General features: G+C 45.4%; 1 protein-coding gene across 1 annotated transcript in view; it reads right to left on the bottom strand.

Annotated features, from left to right (window-relative positions):
• LOC311138200 (voltage-dependent L-type calcium channel subunit beta-1-like) overlaps nucleotides 1–15287 on the bottom strand; it is a gene marked incomplete at both ends in the record, with an annotated part of 34909 nt that extends 19622 nt beyond the window's left edge. Inside the window, 2 exons of the mRNA XM_084172876.1 lie at nucleotides 10055–10141; nucleotides 15198–15287. Coding sequence (XP_084029002.1) covers nucleotides 10055–10141; nucleotides 15198–15287 — 177 coding nt within the window. The remainder of the gene's footprint in view (nucleotides 1–10054; nucleotides 10142–15197) is intronic.

Genomic DNA, 15287 nt, shown 5'->3' on the forward strand with positions numbered 1-15287 from the left:
GTAGAAATATCAGTAAGGTTACTGTACCCCAAAATCCAAAGGAGCAGCAAACACATGAATTGATCAGATAACAATGGACCAATGATTAATAATCAAGCTGCACTGCTGTTAGGTTGGAATTATGTAAATGTTTGTTCTCTGGATTTTGTCCAGGGGAGCTGGGCAGAGCTAGTAGGCAGAGCTGGGCAGAGCTAGTAGGCAGAGCTGGGCAGAGCTAGTAGGCAGGGCTAGTAGGCAGAGCTGGGCAGAGCTAGTAGGCAGAGCTGGGCAGAGCTAGTAGGCAGAGCTGGGCAGAGCTAGTAGGCAGAGCTGGGCAGAGCTAGTAGGCAGAGCTGGGCAGAGCTAGTAGGCAGAGCTGGGCAGAGCTAGTAGGCAGAGCTGGGCAGAGCTAGTAGGCAGAGCTGGGCAGAGCTAGTAGGCAGAGCTGGGCAGAGCTAGTAGGCAGAGCTGGGCAGAGCTAGTAGGCAGAGCTGGGCAGAGCTAGTAGGCAGAGCTGGGCAGAGCTAGTAGGCAGAGCTGGGCAGAGCTAGTAGGCAGAGCTAGTAGGCAGAGCTAGTAGGCAGAGCTGGGCAGAGCTAGTAGGCAGAGCTAGTAGGCAGGGCTAGTAGGCAGAGCTGGGCAGAGCTAGTAGGCAGAGCTGGGCAGAGCTAGTAGGCAGAGCTAGTAGGCAGGGCTAGTAGGCAGAGCTAGTAGGCAGGGCTAGTAGGCAGAGCTAGTAGGCAGGGCTAGTAGGCAGAGCTAGTAGGCAGGGCTAGTAGGCAGCGCTAGTAGGCAGAGCTAGTAGGCAGAGCTAGTAGGCAGGGCTAGTAGGCAGAGCTGGGCAGAGCTAGTAGGCAGAGCTGGGCAGAGCTAGTAGGCAGGGCTAGTAGGCAGGGCTAGTAGGCAGAGCTAGTAGGCAGGGCTAGTAGGCAGAGCTAGTAGGCAGGGCTAGTAGGCAGCGCTAGTAGGCAGAGCTAGTAGGCAGGGCTAGTAGGCAGAGCTGGGCAGAGCTAGTAGGCAGGGCTAGTAGGCAGAGCTAGTAGGCAGGGCTAGTAGGCAGAGCTAGTAGGCAGGGCTAGTAGGCAGGGCTAGTAGGCAGAGCTAGTAGGCAGAGCTGGGCAGAGCTAGTAGGCAGGGCTAGTAGGCAGAGCTAGTAGGCAGGGCTAGTAGGCAGGGCTAGTAGGCAGGGCTAGTAGGCAGGGCTAGTAGGCAGGGCTAGTAGGCAGGGCTAGTAGGCAGAGCTAGTAGGCAGGGCTAGTAGGCAGAGCTAGTAGGCAGGGCTAGTCTGATGAAAAGACGGAGACATGGAGGTATGAGAGGTGAGATGCTGTAATTATCAGACCTTTCTTCTCCTGCTCTCTTCATCTGCAAAGTGGATTCTACTGGGATGAATTCACACCTGCTTAGCTCTGATATCGAACAAATTGGGGGAGAGAAAGAGGGGGAGGAGCGAGAGAGAAAGAGAGTGAGGAAAGGGAGGGAGAGAGAGAGAGAGAGAAAGAGCGAGAGAGAGAGGAAAAAGGAAAGAGTGGGAGTGTGAAAGACAAGAGCTTTGAATAATGAGGGGTGAAAAGCGTTGCCTCGAGGGGAGAAATTATGTTAACGATGTTGCCTCTTCTGATGCAATGAAGCCCTTGCTACCTGTTCCAATACGTGATGGCATGATGGAAGAGGGAGAATGGTAACCCACTGTTATGGACTGGAGATGAGTACATTGCATCTATAGGCTACAGCATATTTTTCTAAACACTTCTACATTAATGTGGATGCTACCATGATTAAGGATAATTCTGAATGAATCGTGAATAATGATGAGTGAGAAAGTTACAGACGCACAAATATCATACCCCCCCCTCCCCCCCAAAAAATGCTAACCTCCCCTGTTATTGTAATGGTGAGAAGTTAGCATGTCTTGGTGGTATGATATTTGTGCGTCTGTAATTTTCTCACTCATAATTATTCACGATTCATTCAGGATTATCTGTAATCATGGTAGCATCCACATTAATGTAGTGTTTAGAAACATATTCTATTCTTATTTACAATAAAAGTGACTCCAAAATGACAATAAATAATTTACCATTAGTTTCTATTGGGCACAAAGTAATCTGAAACACAACCAAAACAAACAGCAAATGCATCTAACAAATTTGAAGAGTCACAAGCTTGATGTAATATGGGACCAATTACTAAACTTGACTACTTTAATACACACCTAAAATGGGGGGACTATGTACAAAAAGTGTAATTTTTCAACTGTATTGATTAAAATACCCTCAAATTAAAGCTGACAGTCTGCACTTTAACCTCATTGTATCATATCAAATACAAAGTGCTGAAGTACTGAGCCAAAACAACAAAAAATGTGTCACTGTCCCAATACTTTTGGAGCTCACTGTATACAGTATGTGTGGGTGAATAGTATATGCATGTATCTAGTGTCCTCCTTTGTGACTGCAGGAGAACAGATAATAAGTGTTGTAAAGTCATATGCCTCTTGCCTTGATGATGATCTAAAGATCTAAAGATATAAAAACTACTAAGATTAAAAGTGAGAATGAGGAGTGTGCGACAGAGTGAAATAAGATTGAACATTTAGTAAGAAAAGATACTGAAGTGAAATATAATAACAGACCAAACCACTTGTATGATTAACCACTATGACATTCTAATCCTGACAAGATCACAATCTCTCCCTACTCCCGTAGGCTGTATTTCTGCCTCTCTCCTCCTGCACTCCCTCCTGCCCTCTGTGTGATCGGAGCAAACAGTCCACCCAGCTGTAAACACAGTCAGAGACAGGGCAAACACACACTCAGACAGAAAGCAGAGAGCGAGACGGACAGAATCCCTGATCAGCCCAGGCTCAATCCCAATTCTACAGGGGTTTCACATCATAAACAGTAGGTACAACACCAGTCAGCGGTGGAACTAAAGAACAACAAGCAACAACAAAGAGCAACACTTTTCTAGAGGATTACAAAGCAACAGGTATGGAGAAGCAGAACGCCAGGTTGGTAGCTAACATGTATTAAGAGAGGAGTGTTAGAGACGTTCTGTGTCTAGTGATGGCCAGTGGCGCTTCCCAATGTGTAATTGGCCATGTGCCTTGGCTCGCGATGTGTGCTGTTGTCGTGACAACGGGCTGGACTTTGTGAACTGCTATCTAAAAAGGCCCTGCAGTGCTGAGAGAGAGAGACAACTAAAGTAACGTGAGTCATGTACAGGGGGGCCAGTAAAAAAAAATATATATATAAAAAAGAATAATGTTTGCACTCACTAACTGTAAGTCGCTCTGGATAAGAGCGTCTGCTAAATGACTAAAATGTAATGTAAATGTACAGACCTCACCACAAATACACAGAGAAGTGATTCAGCTCAAGGTGGGCACTAATTAAGTAATATCAACATTGACTTTAGAAAAAGGACAAGGTAATATCAGATAGACTTGCCAAGTACTACTAATTATACTGTTGAGACATACAGCACTTAACAGGTACTCAAAAAAAAAACAATGACGACAAGCCTAGGAAATGTAACATTAAAAAGCACTAAAACGTCAGAAAATACCCTCCTAGAGGTCCCCCTATCAAGAAACATAAATATAGCACTCTGTCTGAAACTTGTGGAGGTCAAAATCATTACATTCTCATGGACACGCTTTGTCAGGAAACACTGATGTTAGTGACTCTGTGATCTGTGTCTCTGGGGATCCAGGCTGGGACCAGCTGGGACAGGACAGGACACAGAGAGAGAGATAGAAGCTTCATAAAATGGCTGTATGGGCTAGGGTCTCGGACAGTGAGTCTGATGGGTCCCTCAGCAGGCAGGCAGGCTACCAGGGGGACTGGAAGTCTAATTTAAAACCCAGCGCCTTTCCTGCAGCTGTGGCCCAGCCCAAAATGGAATCACACAACGCAGGCGAAAGAACAGGATCAAAGAAAGCGAGAGAGAGAATGAGAGAGACCAGGAAATGGCGCATCCAAAACTTTTTTCTAAGTTCATGTGTCCTTTCCACCAACCTAAATTTCAATACTCTCTGACACACTCACCCACAATAGTCTCTCAGACACACATACTCCAACACACACTCTTACAGTACGGCAAGGCGTCCTTTCCGGACCGGGTGCCAAAACACACTCACCAAAAGTGTCAAGATTTAGCCAGATCTGTCTTACCATGCCGGGCCTGCGATACCTGTCGGTCTGCTCCATACCACGGCAAACCAGGGGGGCAAAGCCACAATCCACACCAAGGAACAGCAGTGTGTGTGTGTGCGTGTGTGTGTGTGTGAGAGAAAGAGAGAGACCGTGACGGCAAATGTGTAAGTCCAAAAGTATGTGTGTGTGTGTGTCTAATAGAGAGAGAGCCAGAGAGAGAGTACTGTATGTGTGAAAATAGGAGAGTGCTCTCCTAACCCCCTAACCCTCCTAACACACACCCCCACCTCCAAGAACCTGAACCTTGTGTATGGAGGAAGGGAGAGGGGAGTGAGGGAGCTGGGACTGGTGACGGGAGGGGTGGGGGGGTCGGGTTGCAGGACTTGTGCTACATTTGCAAACTGGGGAATTATATTTAGCCCTGGCAGGACAGAAACAGGGCCGTGAAACGCAACGCAGCGAGCACCAGAAGGAGGCTTGGTATGCAGCCGTCAGCCATTCAATGCCCCCACTGACGTGGGGCTGGGGCAGGAAAAACCCTTTCCTCTATCCTGCTCTCTCTCTCTCTATACCCGGAACAGGACATCAAACAAGGGGATGATATGGGGTTAGAGGGGAGGACGTGAATAGATGGGCGGGGCGGGGGGCGTGAGGAGGGAGGGGTGAACAGTGTATCAGTGGCAGCAACAAGGACATCCAGTGCACAATAATATGACAGCACACTTGGAACCAGTCAGCACCCAGGAGGTGAGGAATTTATTTTATGTTACTCAGTCAGTCAGTGAGTCAGTCAGTCAGTCAATGAGTCAGTCAGTCAGTGAGTCAGTCAGTCAGTCAATGAGTCAGTCAGTCAGTGAGTCAGTCAGTCAGTCAGTGAGTCAGTCAGTCAGTGAGAGTATCCCCTAAAGACAAGGGGAATAAAACCGACAACTTTCAAGGCCACACAGGTTTATTCTCAAATCTGTCTTTGATTAAGTTCAGGCAACAGGTGGCATACCTGTTCCAGCTACACAAACTAGATACAATACCTACTAACTTTAAGTGTTGCACTACAATGGATTATTTCAGCTTCCACTATCATGAACTAATGAAAATGTCACTTCTTCTTTAGATCATACTCAGTTCCTTATGTAATGATCATACTTCTTCATCAATCTGAAAGCAGATAAGCGAACTTAGATCAATTCAAGTAGTCAGCAGATAAGTGAAGACAAGTCGGCAGATTAGTGAAGATCTTTAATTGAACTTAAACTCTTTGGCCCAGCGAGGCAGCCAGCCAGCCAGTCAGCAGTCAGTCAGTGTTCAAATGGCTCCAGCCTTCTAAACTAAGGGCCCGATTCAATCATATCTGCTTTAGTCGACATCCGCATAGCTGATGATTTGGAACTGTGTTAGAGCTGTCCAATCCACAAGCAGCTCCCCGCATTATACTGTACCTAAAGCAGACAAAGCCATTGGCTGCACGGAGTCGCACTAAGAGAAATCCCATGCAGCCGTGTTTACAAGTTCAAACACTGGAATGTGAGATGTAATCTACACCTCGATTAGTCTGATAGAAATCCTCATTATTTGGTTGAATGATTTTCAATTTGAGCGTCATGATTTCTATATAGCCTACACTTTCTCGTTTTTAATTTCTAACGCGAGTGGAACGGATGTGGCTTCGTGACAATGACCACAAGAGTTGCTGCTCACCGATTTGACAGCTCCAAAGAAGTTCCACCTCTGACACCGGCAAAACATCAGCAGTGGCGTAGCACATTTTCGCGGGGCCCCCCGCAAGGTCAGAGCAATTCTAATTCTAACGTTAGATATTCAAATATGTAATCCAAATCTCCAAACTTTTTTTATTTTGTTTTATAGCACTATTAAATGCTCCAGGGCTAATTTCTTTAGCATTTTGGCATGTTTTTCTAGATTTAGAACATAAGACAACATTTATAAAGCAAACCCTTAGGTCTAGCACAGCAAATACCTCAATTGCTTAAGCATATGTTGCAGAACAGTGATTAAAATATTTTTTTCTGAATCTTAAGGGGTTAGTCATCAGTGACAGAGTTGACAAGCCACTGACGGAGTTGACAACAGATACTCAAAACAAACATATTTTTGCCTCTCAAAATAAAAGTTCAATACAAACATTTGTAAAATATGGAAAATGATTCATTTGAAAATCCATAATAAAAACAACCATTCTATTAGATCTTTCAGCACTCTGATGGAGTTTACGTTAGACAACAATCTGACGGAGATTATGTTTTACGGAGTTGACAAAAATTGAATTTTTCTTCTTCATTCAATGGTATACACACTAGCAATTTGTTTTTTCCTCAGTTGCTTTATGACTCTAAAACCTAATTAATTAAGTGGAGGCGGGGTGGAGGGTTAGAGGGTGTCTCTCTATTCCACCAGCAGGGGGCAACCTCTGAAGCTGTGACAGGTGCCTCACCATAGCGACACAAAAGTGGTTGACTGACTGGTGATGAACAGGCAGCCAGCCAGCCAGGCCACAGCATGAGGAACAGATTGCCAGAGACAGGCAGCCAGGCAGGCTAGTATTCTCAGAGCCACTCCCAAGTGTCAGCCACTCAAACTACTGTTCTGTTCCCTCTCCTCACAGAGAAGCTGCCTAATGCCAGGCTGCACTGACAGAAGGACTGATTACATTTTCTCTTCAAATGGAAAAGGAACATACACCATAGCAGGATTTCTCTCCCACACAGCTGAGAAAAATCATCAGAGCGAAAAACTATGAATGAGGAAAATTGACTAACTGCCACTAAGATGGAGGAAATTGTAACTATCGGTTTATCAAATTCTCCTCACTCAAATGAGCCGAGGTGATTTTAGGGTATATTGTTATTAAGATAGGCTCCATCCTGTGAACATTACGGTCGGAGAATTTCATTTATTTGTCCTGAGCTTGAAGCAGCTTTCTTTTCCGTAATGCAAGTCGCCCCCTCTATTGTGAAACAGCCAATTGACCTGACCCTGGTGCCGTCAAAAATAATATTCTGTGATTCAAATCAAATCAAATAAAATGTTATTTGTCACATGCGCCAAATACAACAGGTGTAGACTTTACCGTGAAATGCTTACTTACAAGCTCTTAACCAACAATGCAGCGCTAAGAAAAATAAGTGTTAAGTAAACAATAGATAAGTAAAAAATAAAAGCTGTAAAATAACAGTAAAAATAACAGTAGCGAGGCTATATACAGGGGGTACTGAGTCAATGTGCGGGGGCACCGGTTAGTCGAGGTAATTGAGGTAATATGTACATGTAGGTATAGTTAAAGTGACTATGCATAGATAATAAACAGAGAGTAGCAGCAGCGTAAAATAGGGGGTGGGGGGGGGACAATGCAAATAGTCTGGGTAGCCATTTGATTAGCTGTTCAGGAGTCTTATGGCTTGGGGGTAGAAGCTGTTAAGAAGCCTTTTGGACCTAGACTTGGCGCTCCGGTACTGCTTGCCGTGCGGTAGCAGAGAGAACAGTCTATGACTAGGGTGGCTGGAGTCTTTGACAATTTTTAGGGTCTTTCTCTGACACCGCCTGGTATAGAGGTGCTGGATGGCAGGACGCTTGACCCCAGTAATGTACTGGGCCATACGCACTACCATTTGTAGTGCCTTGCGGTCGGAGGCTGAGCAGTTGCCATACCAGGCAGTGATGCAACCAGTCAGGATGCTCTCGATGGTGCAGCTGTATAACTTTTTGAGGATCTGAGGACCCATGCCAAATCTAAAAGTCTCCTGAGGGGGAATAGGCTTTGTTGTGCCCTCTTCATCATGACCTAATAGTGTTGGACTGACGCAGTTGCTCTGAATGGTAAAACAAGGAAACTGAACCCCAGTGAATGAGCCCCCAGGGATGCCAGAGTGATTATGGTCCTTCACTGACTGTGTTGTGTTGGGGGTCAGCTCATCTCATGTCTCTATGTTAGTATAGCTGGAGGGCATTGCTGGACAGCACTGTATTGATCACAAAAACTCATCTGAATATGTGTGTGTGTTTGTGTGCGCATGTGAGAGAGAGAAGAGAGAGAGAGAAAGAGAGAGAGAAGAGAGAGAGAGAGAGAGAGAGAAATAGAGAAAGACATGGATAGATAAAGAGAGAGAGAAGATGTAGAATTTAATCCTCAAATCATCTTCGGTCAGCCCAGACATTGTAACAGCGATGAACAATTCCAAAGAGCCAAGGAGGTGACAAGAGGTGAATCTGATCTACATCTTGTGTCTTCCACATCCATATTGCCTCTTCTTTCCCAGGTTACAATCCCAGCTAGTAATGGTGCCCATTACTACATGCCTGCCACTCCCTGTGTATCTAAAGTACTGTATTCTTGCGTACACACACTAATCCATCTAAACATCCTCTCCTCCTCCTCCTCTCCATCCCACTGCGCCTGCACACTGGGGGGAGATTCAGTGTGCCGGTTGCCATGGAAACCAGGCCAGTGTACAGGCTCCACCGCTGGCTGATTGTGTGACAGTGTGTGTGAGACTAAAGCTTAAGAGTGTTCAGCTCGCAGTTGCGCAAGAGGGGGCAAACATATACAGTGCAGCTAGCTACATACATAGACATAGCCTATCTACATAGTGCATTATGACATCTAAATACAGTGTTTACTGCAAATTCAGGTTGTATCAGGTTGGTATCCTGAATATTATCATCAATCATGAACAGGAATCCTCTCTCATCATTCATGTTCCTATGGCTGTTTAAAAGTCACCATGTCTGGTCACAGAGAACCAGTCCGACATAATCACATATGGGCCTTGGTCAAAAGTAGTGCACTAAATCGGGAATAGGGTGCCATTTGGGACACACCCACTTCAATGGCCCCTCCTACGGTACATTTCAGGCTCAGAGCAGACTTACAGAGAGTTAATGAAGAGATGTGCCAGTGGGTAGGGGAGGGAGGGGGAGGGGTGCAACAGAGGATGAAGCTAGCTAACCTTTAGAATCCACAGGAGGGCTACACTCCCTGTGTTCACTGCCAAGAGAGGGGAGTTATTTTTTTGAGTGACACCCATAGCGAGCAGGTTAATGTAATTTGGCAGGGGCGAAACGTTTCCTCTCTCAAATGAAGAGGTCGGGGAGGGAAAAGGGGACGCATGGTGGCATGACACAGGACCGCTTTAATAAAATGTAATGTCTGCATGATGAGCTGTGATAGAGGTGACACGTGTGTCACCTTAAACCCCTTCCCCCTTCCCCTCTCTCCAGACCACCGGAAAGGAAGTGTCTCTGTGTGGTACGTTATGTTCATTTCCCCCATGGAGACATACTTCCTAAAGCCTGTCTCTGCTGCTAAGAGAATTGCAGGCTCCCATGGGCTCACCCTGACAGTGTTGATCAATGCACCACGGGGAACCAGGGAGGGCGCGTTGTGGTGTGCTGGGGAGGGTATGAGCCCTACATGACCCGGAACCAGGACATTTCAATCAGGAGTCCCTACGCTTCATCAATCTGACCAGTTTATTGTTGATTCATAGTGAAAAACATGAATCCTGAGTCCTGAGTAGGTGGGGGTGTCCACTGTGGAGGACTGCAGAGGCATCAATTGTGTTTATGAGAGCAACATAAATGAGAAGTGACAGAGATAGGACAAGGAAAAAAGAACTAAGACAGCTATTGCAGATGAGACGGGAAAGAAGGAAAGGAAAGGGGGAGGAGTAAGAGGATAACAACGTGTATTGTAAGTCAAACTGCAGAGAGCTTTGATGGTTGTGTGTGAGTGACCATGTGAATGTGTTTGGGTTACTTATAAGAGAAGCCTCTCACAGTGCTGAAGGATATCCATACTGATCCATCTGGCCATTCTCACCTATGAATCTCTTGAACTTATCACCAGAGGAATCAGGCAAGTATAGTATAAGGTACTGTACAAGGCGAATAGGGGGTCTTACCTGCCGAACAAAGCTGTTGGAGGTGGTGTCAGAGGAGGTGCTTCCATCGGAGCGCTTGAAGCGGCTCTTCCGCTTGGAATACTTTCCCTAGAAGGAAGGAAAATAAGGAGACAAGAAATCAAAAAGAGGAAGCTTTCGCAAAAAAAAAGTCTTAATAAATCGGGCACTTGAACAATGTTTTTTTCACATCTTTTCTGTTGAGAAAACATTATGAAACCTCCCAGCTTTGTTCTAGCGGTAAATTAATCTCAAGACTTTAAGTCCACAAAATTCAATTGTTTATGATACTGTAACTATGATCAGGACAGCATCAGGGACATAGCAGACAATGACCAGAACAGATGGAGCGCTGCCAGAGATGGGAGTTAATGTGTCCTGAGCTTCTCCCAGCACCAGTAGACTCCACCATCTTAGCTCAGCTTCATGTTCAACCTCCATTACTTGTCATTATTCATGTAGGATGGGACCCTGTAATCTGATTGGCTGATCCCTGGCAAATGGCCTATCCGGCTTGTGTAGGGCCCTCCATTACATTATTGCCCACCCTGGCCACATCACCATGGATACACAGTGCCGGCTAATTGCATTTGTTGGCAATCAGGAAGCCTGAAGGATCAGACTGGTGGGTTGTGCCACTCCTGTGTGTACAGACGGACAGGGACCGCTGCCTAAGCTGAGGCCACAAGAATAGTACACAGGAACATACAATACACTCACACGCACACGTACTGTATGCATGAATATGTGCAATGTTCAAAAGTAGACACCCACATGGGACATATTCCTGCATTCAAAAACATGATCAACCTCTCAGAGCCATGTTCTCTTTCACGTACAAAATCATGCTCACATTATGAGCACAAACTGTACAGTATGTCGCCACACACCTGCTCCCAGCAACCCAACCACCCCCACCTCCACACACACTCACACGCAGGCAAGCATGCACACACGCACACACCCACACCTGCTCCCACAGCTATGGCCAACTTTATCAGACCACTACACTTTACTACAGTTCTAATCGGAATACTCCTCAGTGTGAGGTATGGACCATCTGAGTTTGATTCGAGGTCCAGTCCAGCTGTAGTCCAGCTCCCTTCTCATCTCTCATCATCACTGAGCCGGGGCACTGTAGTCCACAGAGGTATAGCTCTGCCTGTGCTGACAACCTTTAAACAAATGTGCCCTCAACAGCCGCAACAACCCTGGCCCGGACATGGGCAGCATCCTCTGTGGTCTACACACTATAGATCATATTCAGAGGATGAAGGCAAGGAGAAAACACAACAAGATTTCTGCATCCTTGACAGTTGAGTTGTAGGGGATGAGGGGGGTGTGGGGTGGGTTGTATTGAGCTGGCCACGAGGAGAGGACGGCTACAGTAAAGGGCAGGGAAATGCCATACAGGGGACATAGGGAGGGGAGGTTTCCTGTTGGTAAACAACCTCCAGGGCTAAGTGACTAATTAGAGGGGGGTGTGACGCGAGCGCTGCTCTGTTAGACAGGAACTGTAAACTGGGGAGGGATGGGAGGACAAGCCTGTGGTGTGTCTCTGTCTTCTAGCTTTAACAGAGCACAGTCAAACATTCTCCAGGCAAACATACAGCAACAGCACTCCTCCGCTGGTGCTGCCTGCAGAAGAACAAACACAATCTATAATCGGCGTTATCGTATTCAGGCATGATTTGGATCAGTTCAGCATTCTCTGGCACCTGCTCATACAGTGAGGGAAAAAAGTATTTGATCCCCTGCTGATTTTGTACGTTTGCCCACTGACAAAGACATGATCAGTCTATAATTTTAATGGTAGGTTTATTTGAACAGTGAGAGACAGAATAACAACAAAAGAATCAAGAAAAACACATGTCAAAAATGTTATAAATTGATTTGCATTTGAATGAGGGAAATAAGTATTTGACCCCTCTGCAAAACATGACTTAGTACTTGGTGGCAAAACTATTGTTGGCAATCACAGAGGTCAGACGTTTCTTGTAGTTGGCCACCAGGTTTGCACACATCTCAGGAGGGATTTTGTCCCACTCCTCTTTGCAGATCTTCTCCAAGTCATTAAGGTTTCGAGGCTGATGTTTGGCAACTCGAACCTTCAGCTCCCTCCACAGATTTTCTATGGGATTAAGGTCTGGAGACTGGCTAGGCCACTCCAGGACCTTAATGTGCTTCTTCTTGAGCCACTCCTTTGTTGCCTTGGCCGTGTGTTTTGGGTGATTGTCATGCTGGAATACCCATCCACGACCCATTTTCAATGCTCTGGCTGAGGGAAGGAGGTTCTCACCCAAGATTTGACGGTACGTTGCCCCGTCCATCGTCCCTTTGATGAGGTGAAGTTTTCCTGTCCCCTTAGCAGAAAAACACCCCCAAAGCATAATGTTTCTACCTCCATGTTTGACGGTGGGGATGGTGTTCTTGGGGTCATAGGCAGCATTCCTCCTCCTCCAAACATGGCGAGTTGAGTTGATGCCAAAGAGATCGATTTTGGTCTCATCTGACCACAACACTTTCACCCAGTTCTCCTCTGAATCATTCAGATGTTCATTGGCAAACTACAGACGGGCCTGTATATGTGCTTTCTTCAGCAGGGGGACCTTGCGGGCGCTGCAGGATTTCAGTCCTTCACGACGTAGTGTGTTACCAATTGTTTTCTTGGTGACTATGGTCCCAGCTGCCTTGAGATCATTGACAAGATCCTCCCGTGTAGTTCTGGGCTGATTCCTCACCGTTCTCATGATCATTGCAACTCCACGAGGTGAGATCTTGCATGGAGCCCCAGGCCGAGGGAGATTGACAGTTATTTTGTGTTTCTTCCATTTGCGAATAATCGCACCAACTGTTGTCACCTTCTCACCAAACTGCTTGGCGATGGTCTTGTAGCCCATTCCAGCCTTGTGTAGGCCTACAATCTTGTTCCTGACATCCTTGGAGAGCTCTTTGGTCTTGGCCATGGTGGAGAGTTTGGAATCTGATTGATTGTTTGCTTCTGTGGACAGGTGTCTTTTATACAGGTATCAAACTGAGATTAGGAGCACTCCCTTTAAGAGTGTGCTCCTAATCTCAGCTCGTTACCTGTATAAAAGACACCTGGGAGCCAGAAATCTTTCTGATTGAGAGGGGGTCAAATACTTATTTCCCTCATTAAAATGCAAATTAATTTATAACATTTTTAACATGCGTTTTTCTGGATTTTGTTGTTGTTATTCTGTCTCTCACTGTTCAAATAAACCTACCATTAAAACTATAGACTGATCATTTCTTTGTCAGTGGGCAAACGTACAAAATCAGCAGGGGATCAAATACTTTTTTCCCTCACTGTATTTCCGTCTCTATTGGGGTTGGTTGTTGCCATTCAGTGTTGCTGGGGGCCGGGGGGGCCTTTCCTCCAGGATATTACTAGTGTGGTCCCAAATGGCACCATTTTCCCTATATAGTGCACTGCTTTTGACCATGAGCCACAGGGCTTTAGTCAAAATAAGTACACTATGTAGGGAATATGGTGCCATTTGGGACGCAACCTACAAGTGTGGTCCCCCGGTCGTCTCTCCACAGCTGAGTTATAAATATGCCAGCGTGACCCACCGCAGGTCTGCGTGAACTTTATATCTAATTGATCCGAGTGCCACAAACAAACCGTTCCCTGCCACATGACACAAGGAGGGGGTCCATCTGTCTCTCAGCACAGCACTAACACACAAGGGATAGAAATCTGACAGCTAAAAACAGTCAGAGAGAGAGAGAGAGATAGAGAGATAGAGAGAGAGAGTGATGGAGAGATAGAAAGAATGATGGGGAAGGTAGAGAGAGAAAGAGTGGGAGAGTGAGAAGGAGTGCAGGATGCATACTTGGCAAGGCTTGAGGCGTTGGGTTGTATACAGTATGTGTTGTTTTTCTGTGATGTCGTGGTTTCCGTGGAGCGACAATGATGGAGTTTGGCGTGGGCGGGTTTGTTCTGGTCATTCTCATATTTAGTTTCTTCATTCGATTTTATGACCAATCATGCCCACATAACCAGTGATATCATATACTGTAACTTCCTGAATGCCATTTATAACTACAGAAAAAGTTACATTCTGAACATGTTGTGTAAGAAAACATTGCATGAGCACAGATATAGCAATTATCAAAAGCCAGTATGCTGTTTTCTGGAGGGCAGAATAGGCGTGTCTCTAAGGGAGGGTAATATAACACATGATATGGTAATTATGTGTGATCTTATTCCATTAAATGAGTCTGCCAGTGTGTATGGCATTCATCCCCTCTCATTTCAAAAAAAAGTTGGTGAATTAATCCACAACACCTTGATGCCATGACAGTTCCTCGCAGCAAAGAAATAACAATGCAATACCTATGAGTATAAAGCCATTTAAACAGAATTAGGTGTCCTTACTCCTGCATGAAGGCAAAACAGCCCATTAAGACCTCAGCGGGGCTTGCATCACTTGGGGACTTCATCCATCTAGTAACATGTAGCACATAGCGCTAATTGCAGAAAGGACATCAGAGTTCGTTCATCAATCATCATTTAGCATAAGCCTATAATAATAGGCAGCTTTGTGGAATTGTTGCATTTTGTTTACTACACCAAGAAAACAATGAAAGCGAACCATCAAATGGTCAAACCAAAAATCGTAATTGTCATGTCATAAATAACACACATTTTTCAACACATAAATGTTTTTTAAAATGTCAGAGCCTATAATTCCTGTGGTTCTATTTGAAAGTGGAACAACAGCAGCAGCTGGTAACGAGAAACGGAAGAAGAAAATTCGTCCAAGGGACACACAGCAGCCACAGGCAATTACCATATTAGTGGCCCTCTGTGACCAAACTAATGCTTTTACTATAATAGATTAAGAATACATGATCATTACTTTGTTATTACCCTGGTTATTAGACCTATTGATACAGTTCACATACACGTTTTTTTGCTCTGGGAATTATAGCCTAATCCATGAAATCTTATTCGCAGCTGGTTTGACATCGTTCACCTGCTTTCCTGCTTTTATGACAAGTCAAACTGTGGACTGTCAAAATGTCTAAACAAAAGCTTCAGAAACAGGCGGACTGACCATCAAACCTACGGTGATGATTTCCCGGGTAGGATTGAGTTGTAGCCTATACTGCTTACCTGTGCGTGTGGATGTTGATCAAACATGTCCATTTGGATCTCCTGGGTTGAGGTCGAAGGCGTCCTGGACATACTAATTTTCTGTACCAT

The sequence above is a fragment of the Coregonus lavaretus genome (assembly GCF_964263955.1).
Source record: "Coregonus lavaretus genome assembly, chromosome: 2".
In the NCBI taxonomy this organism is placed as follows: Eukaryota; Metazoa; Chordata; class Actinopteri; order Salmoniformes; family Salmonidae; genus Coregonus; species Coregonus lavaretus.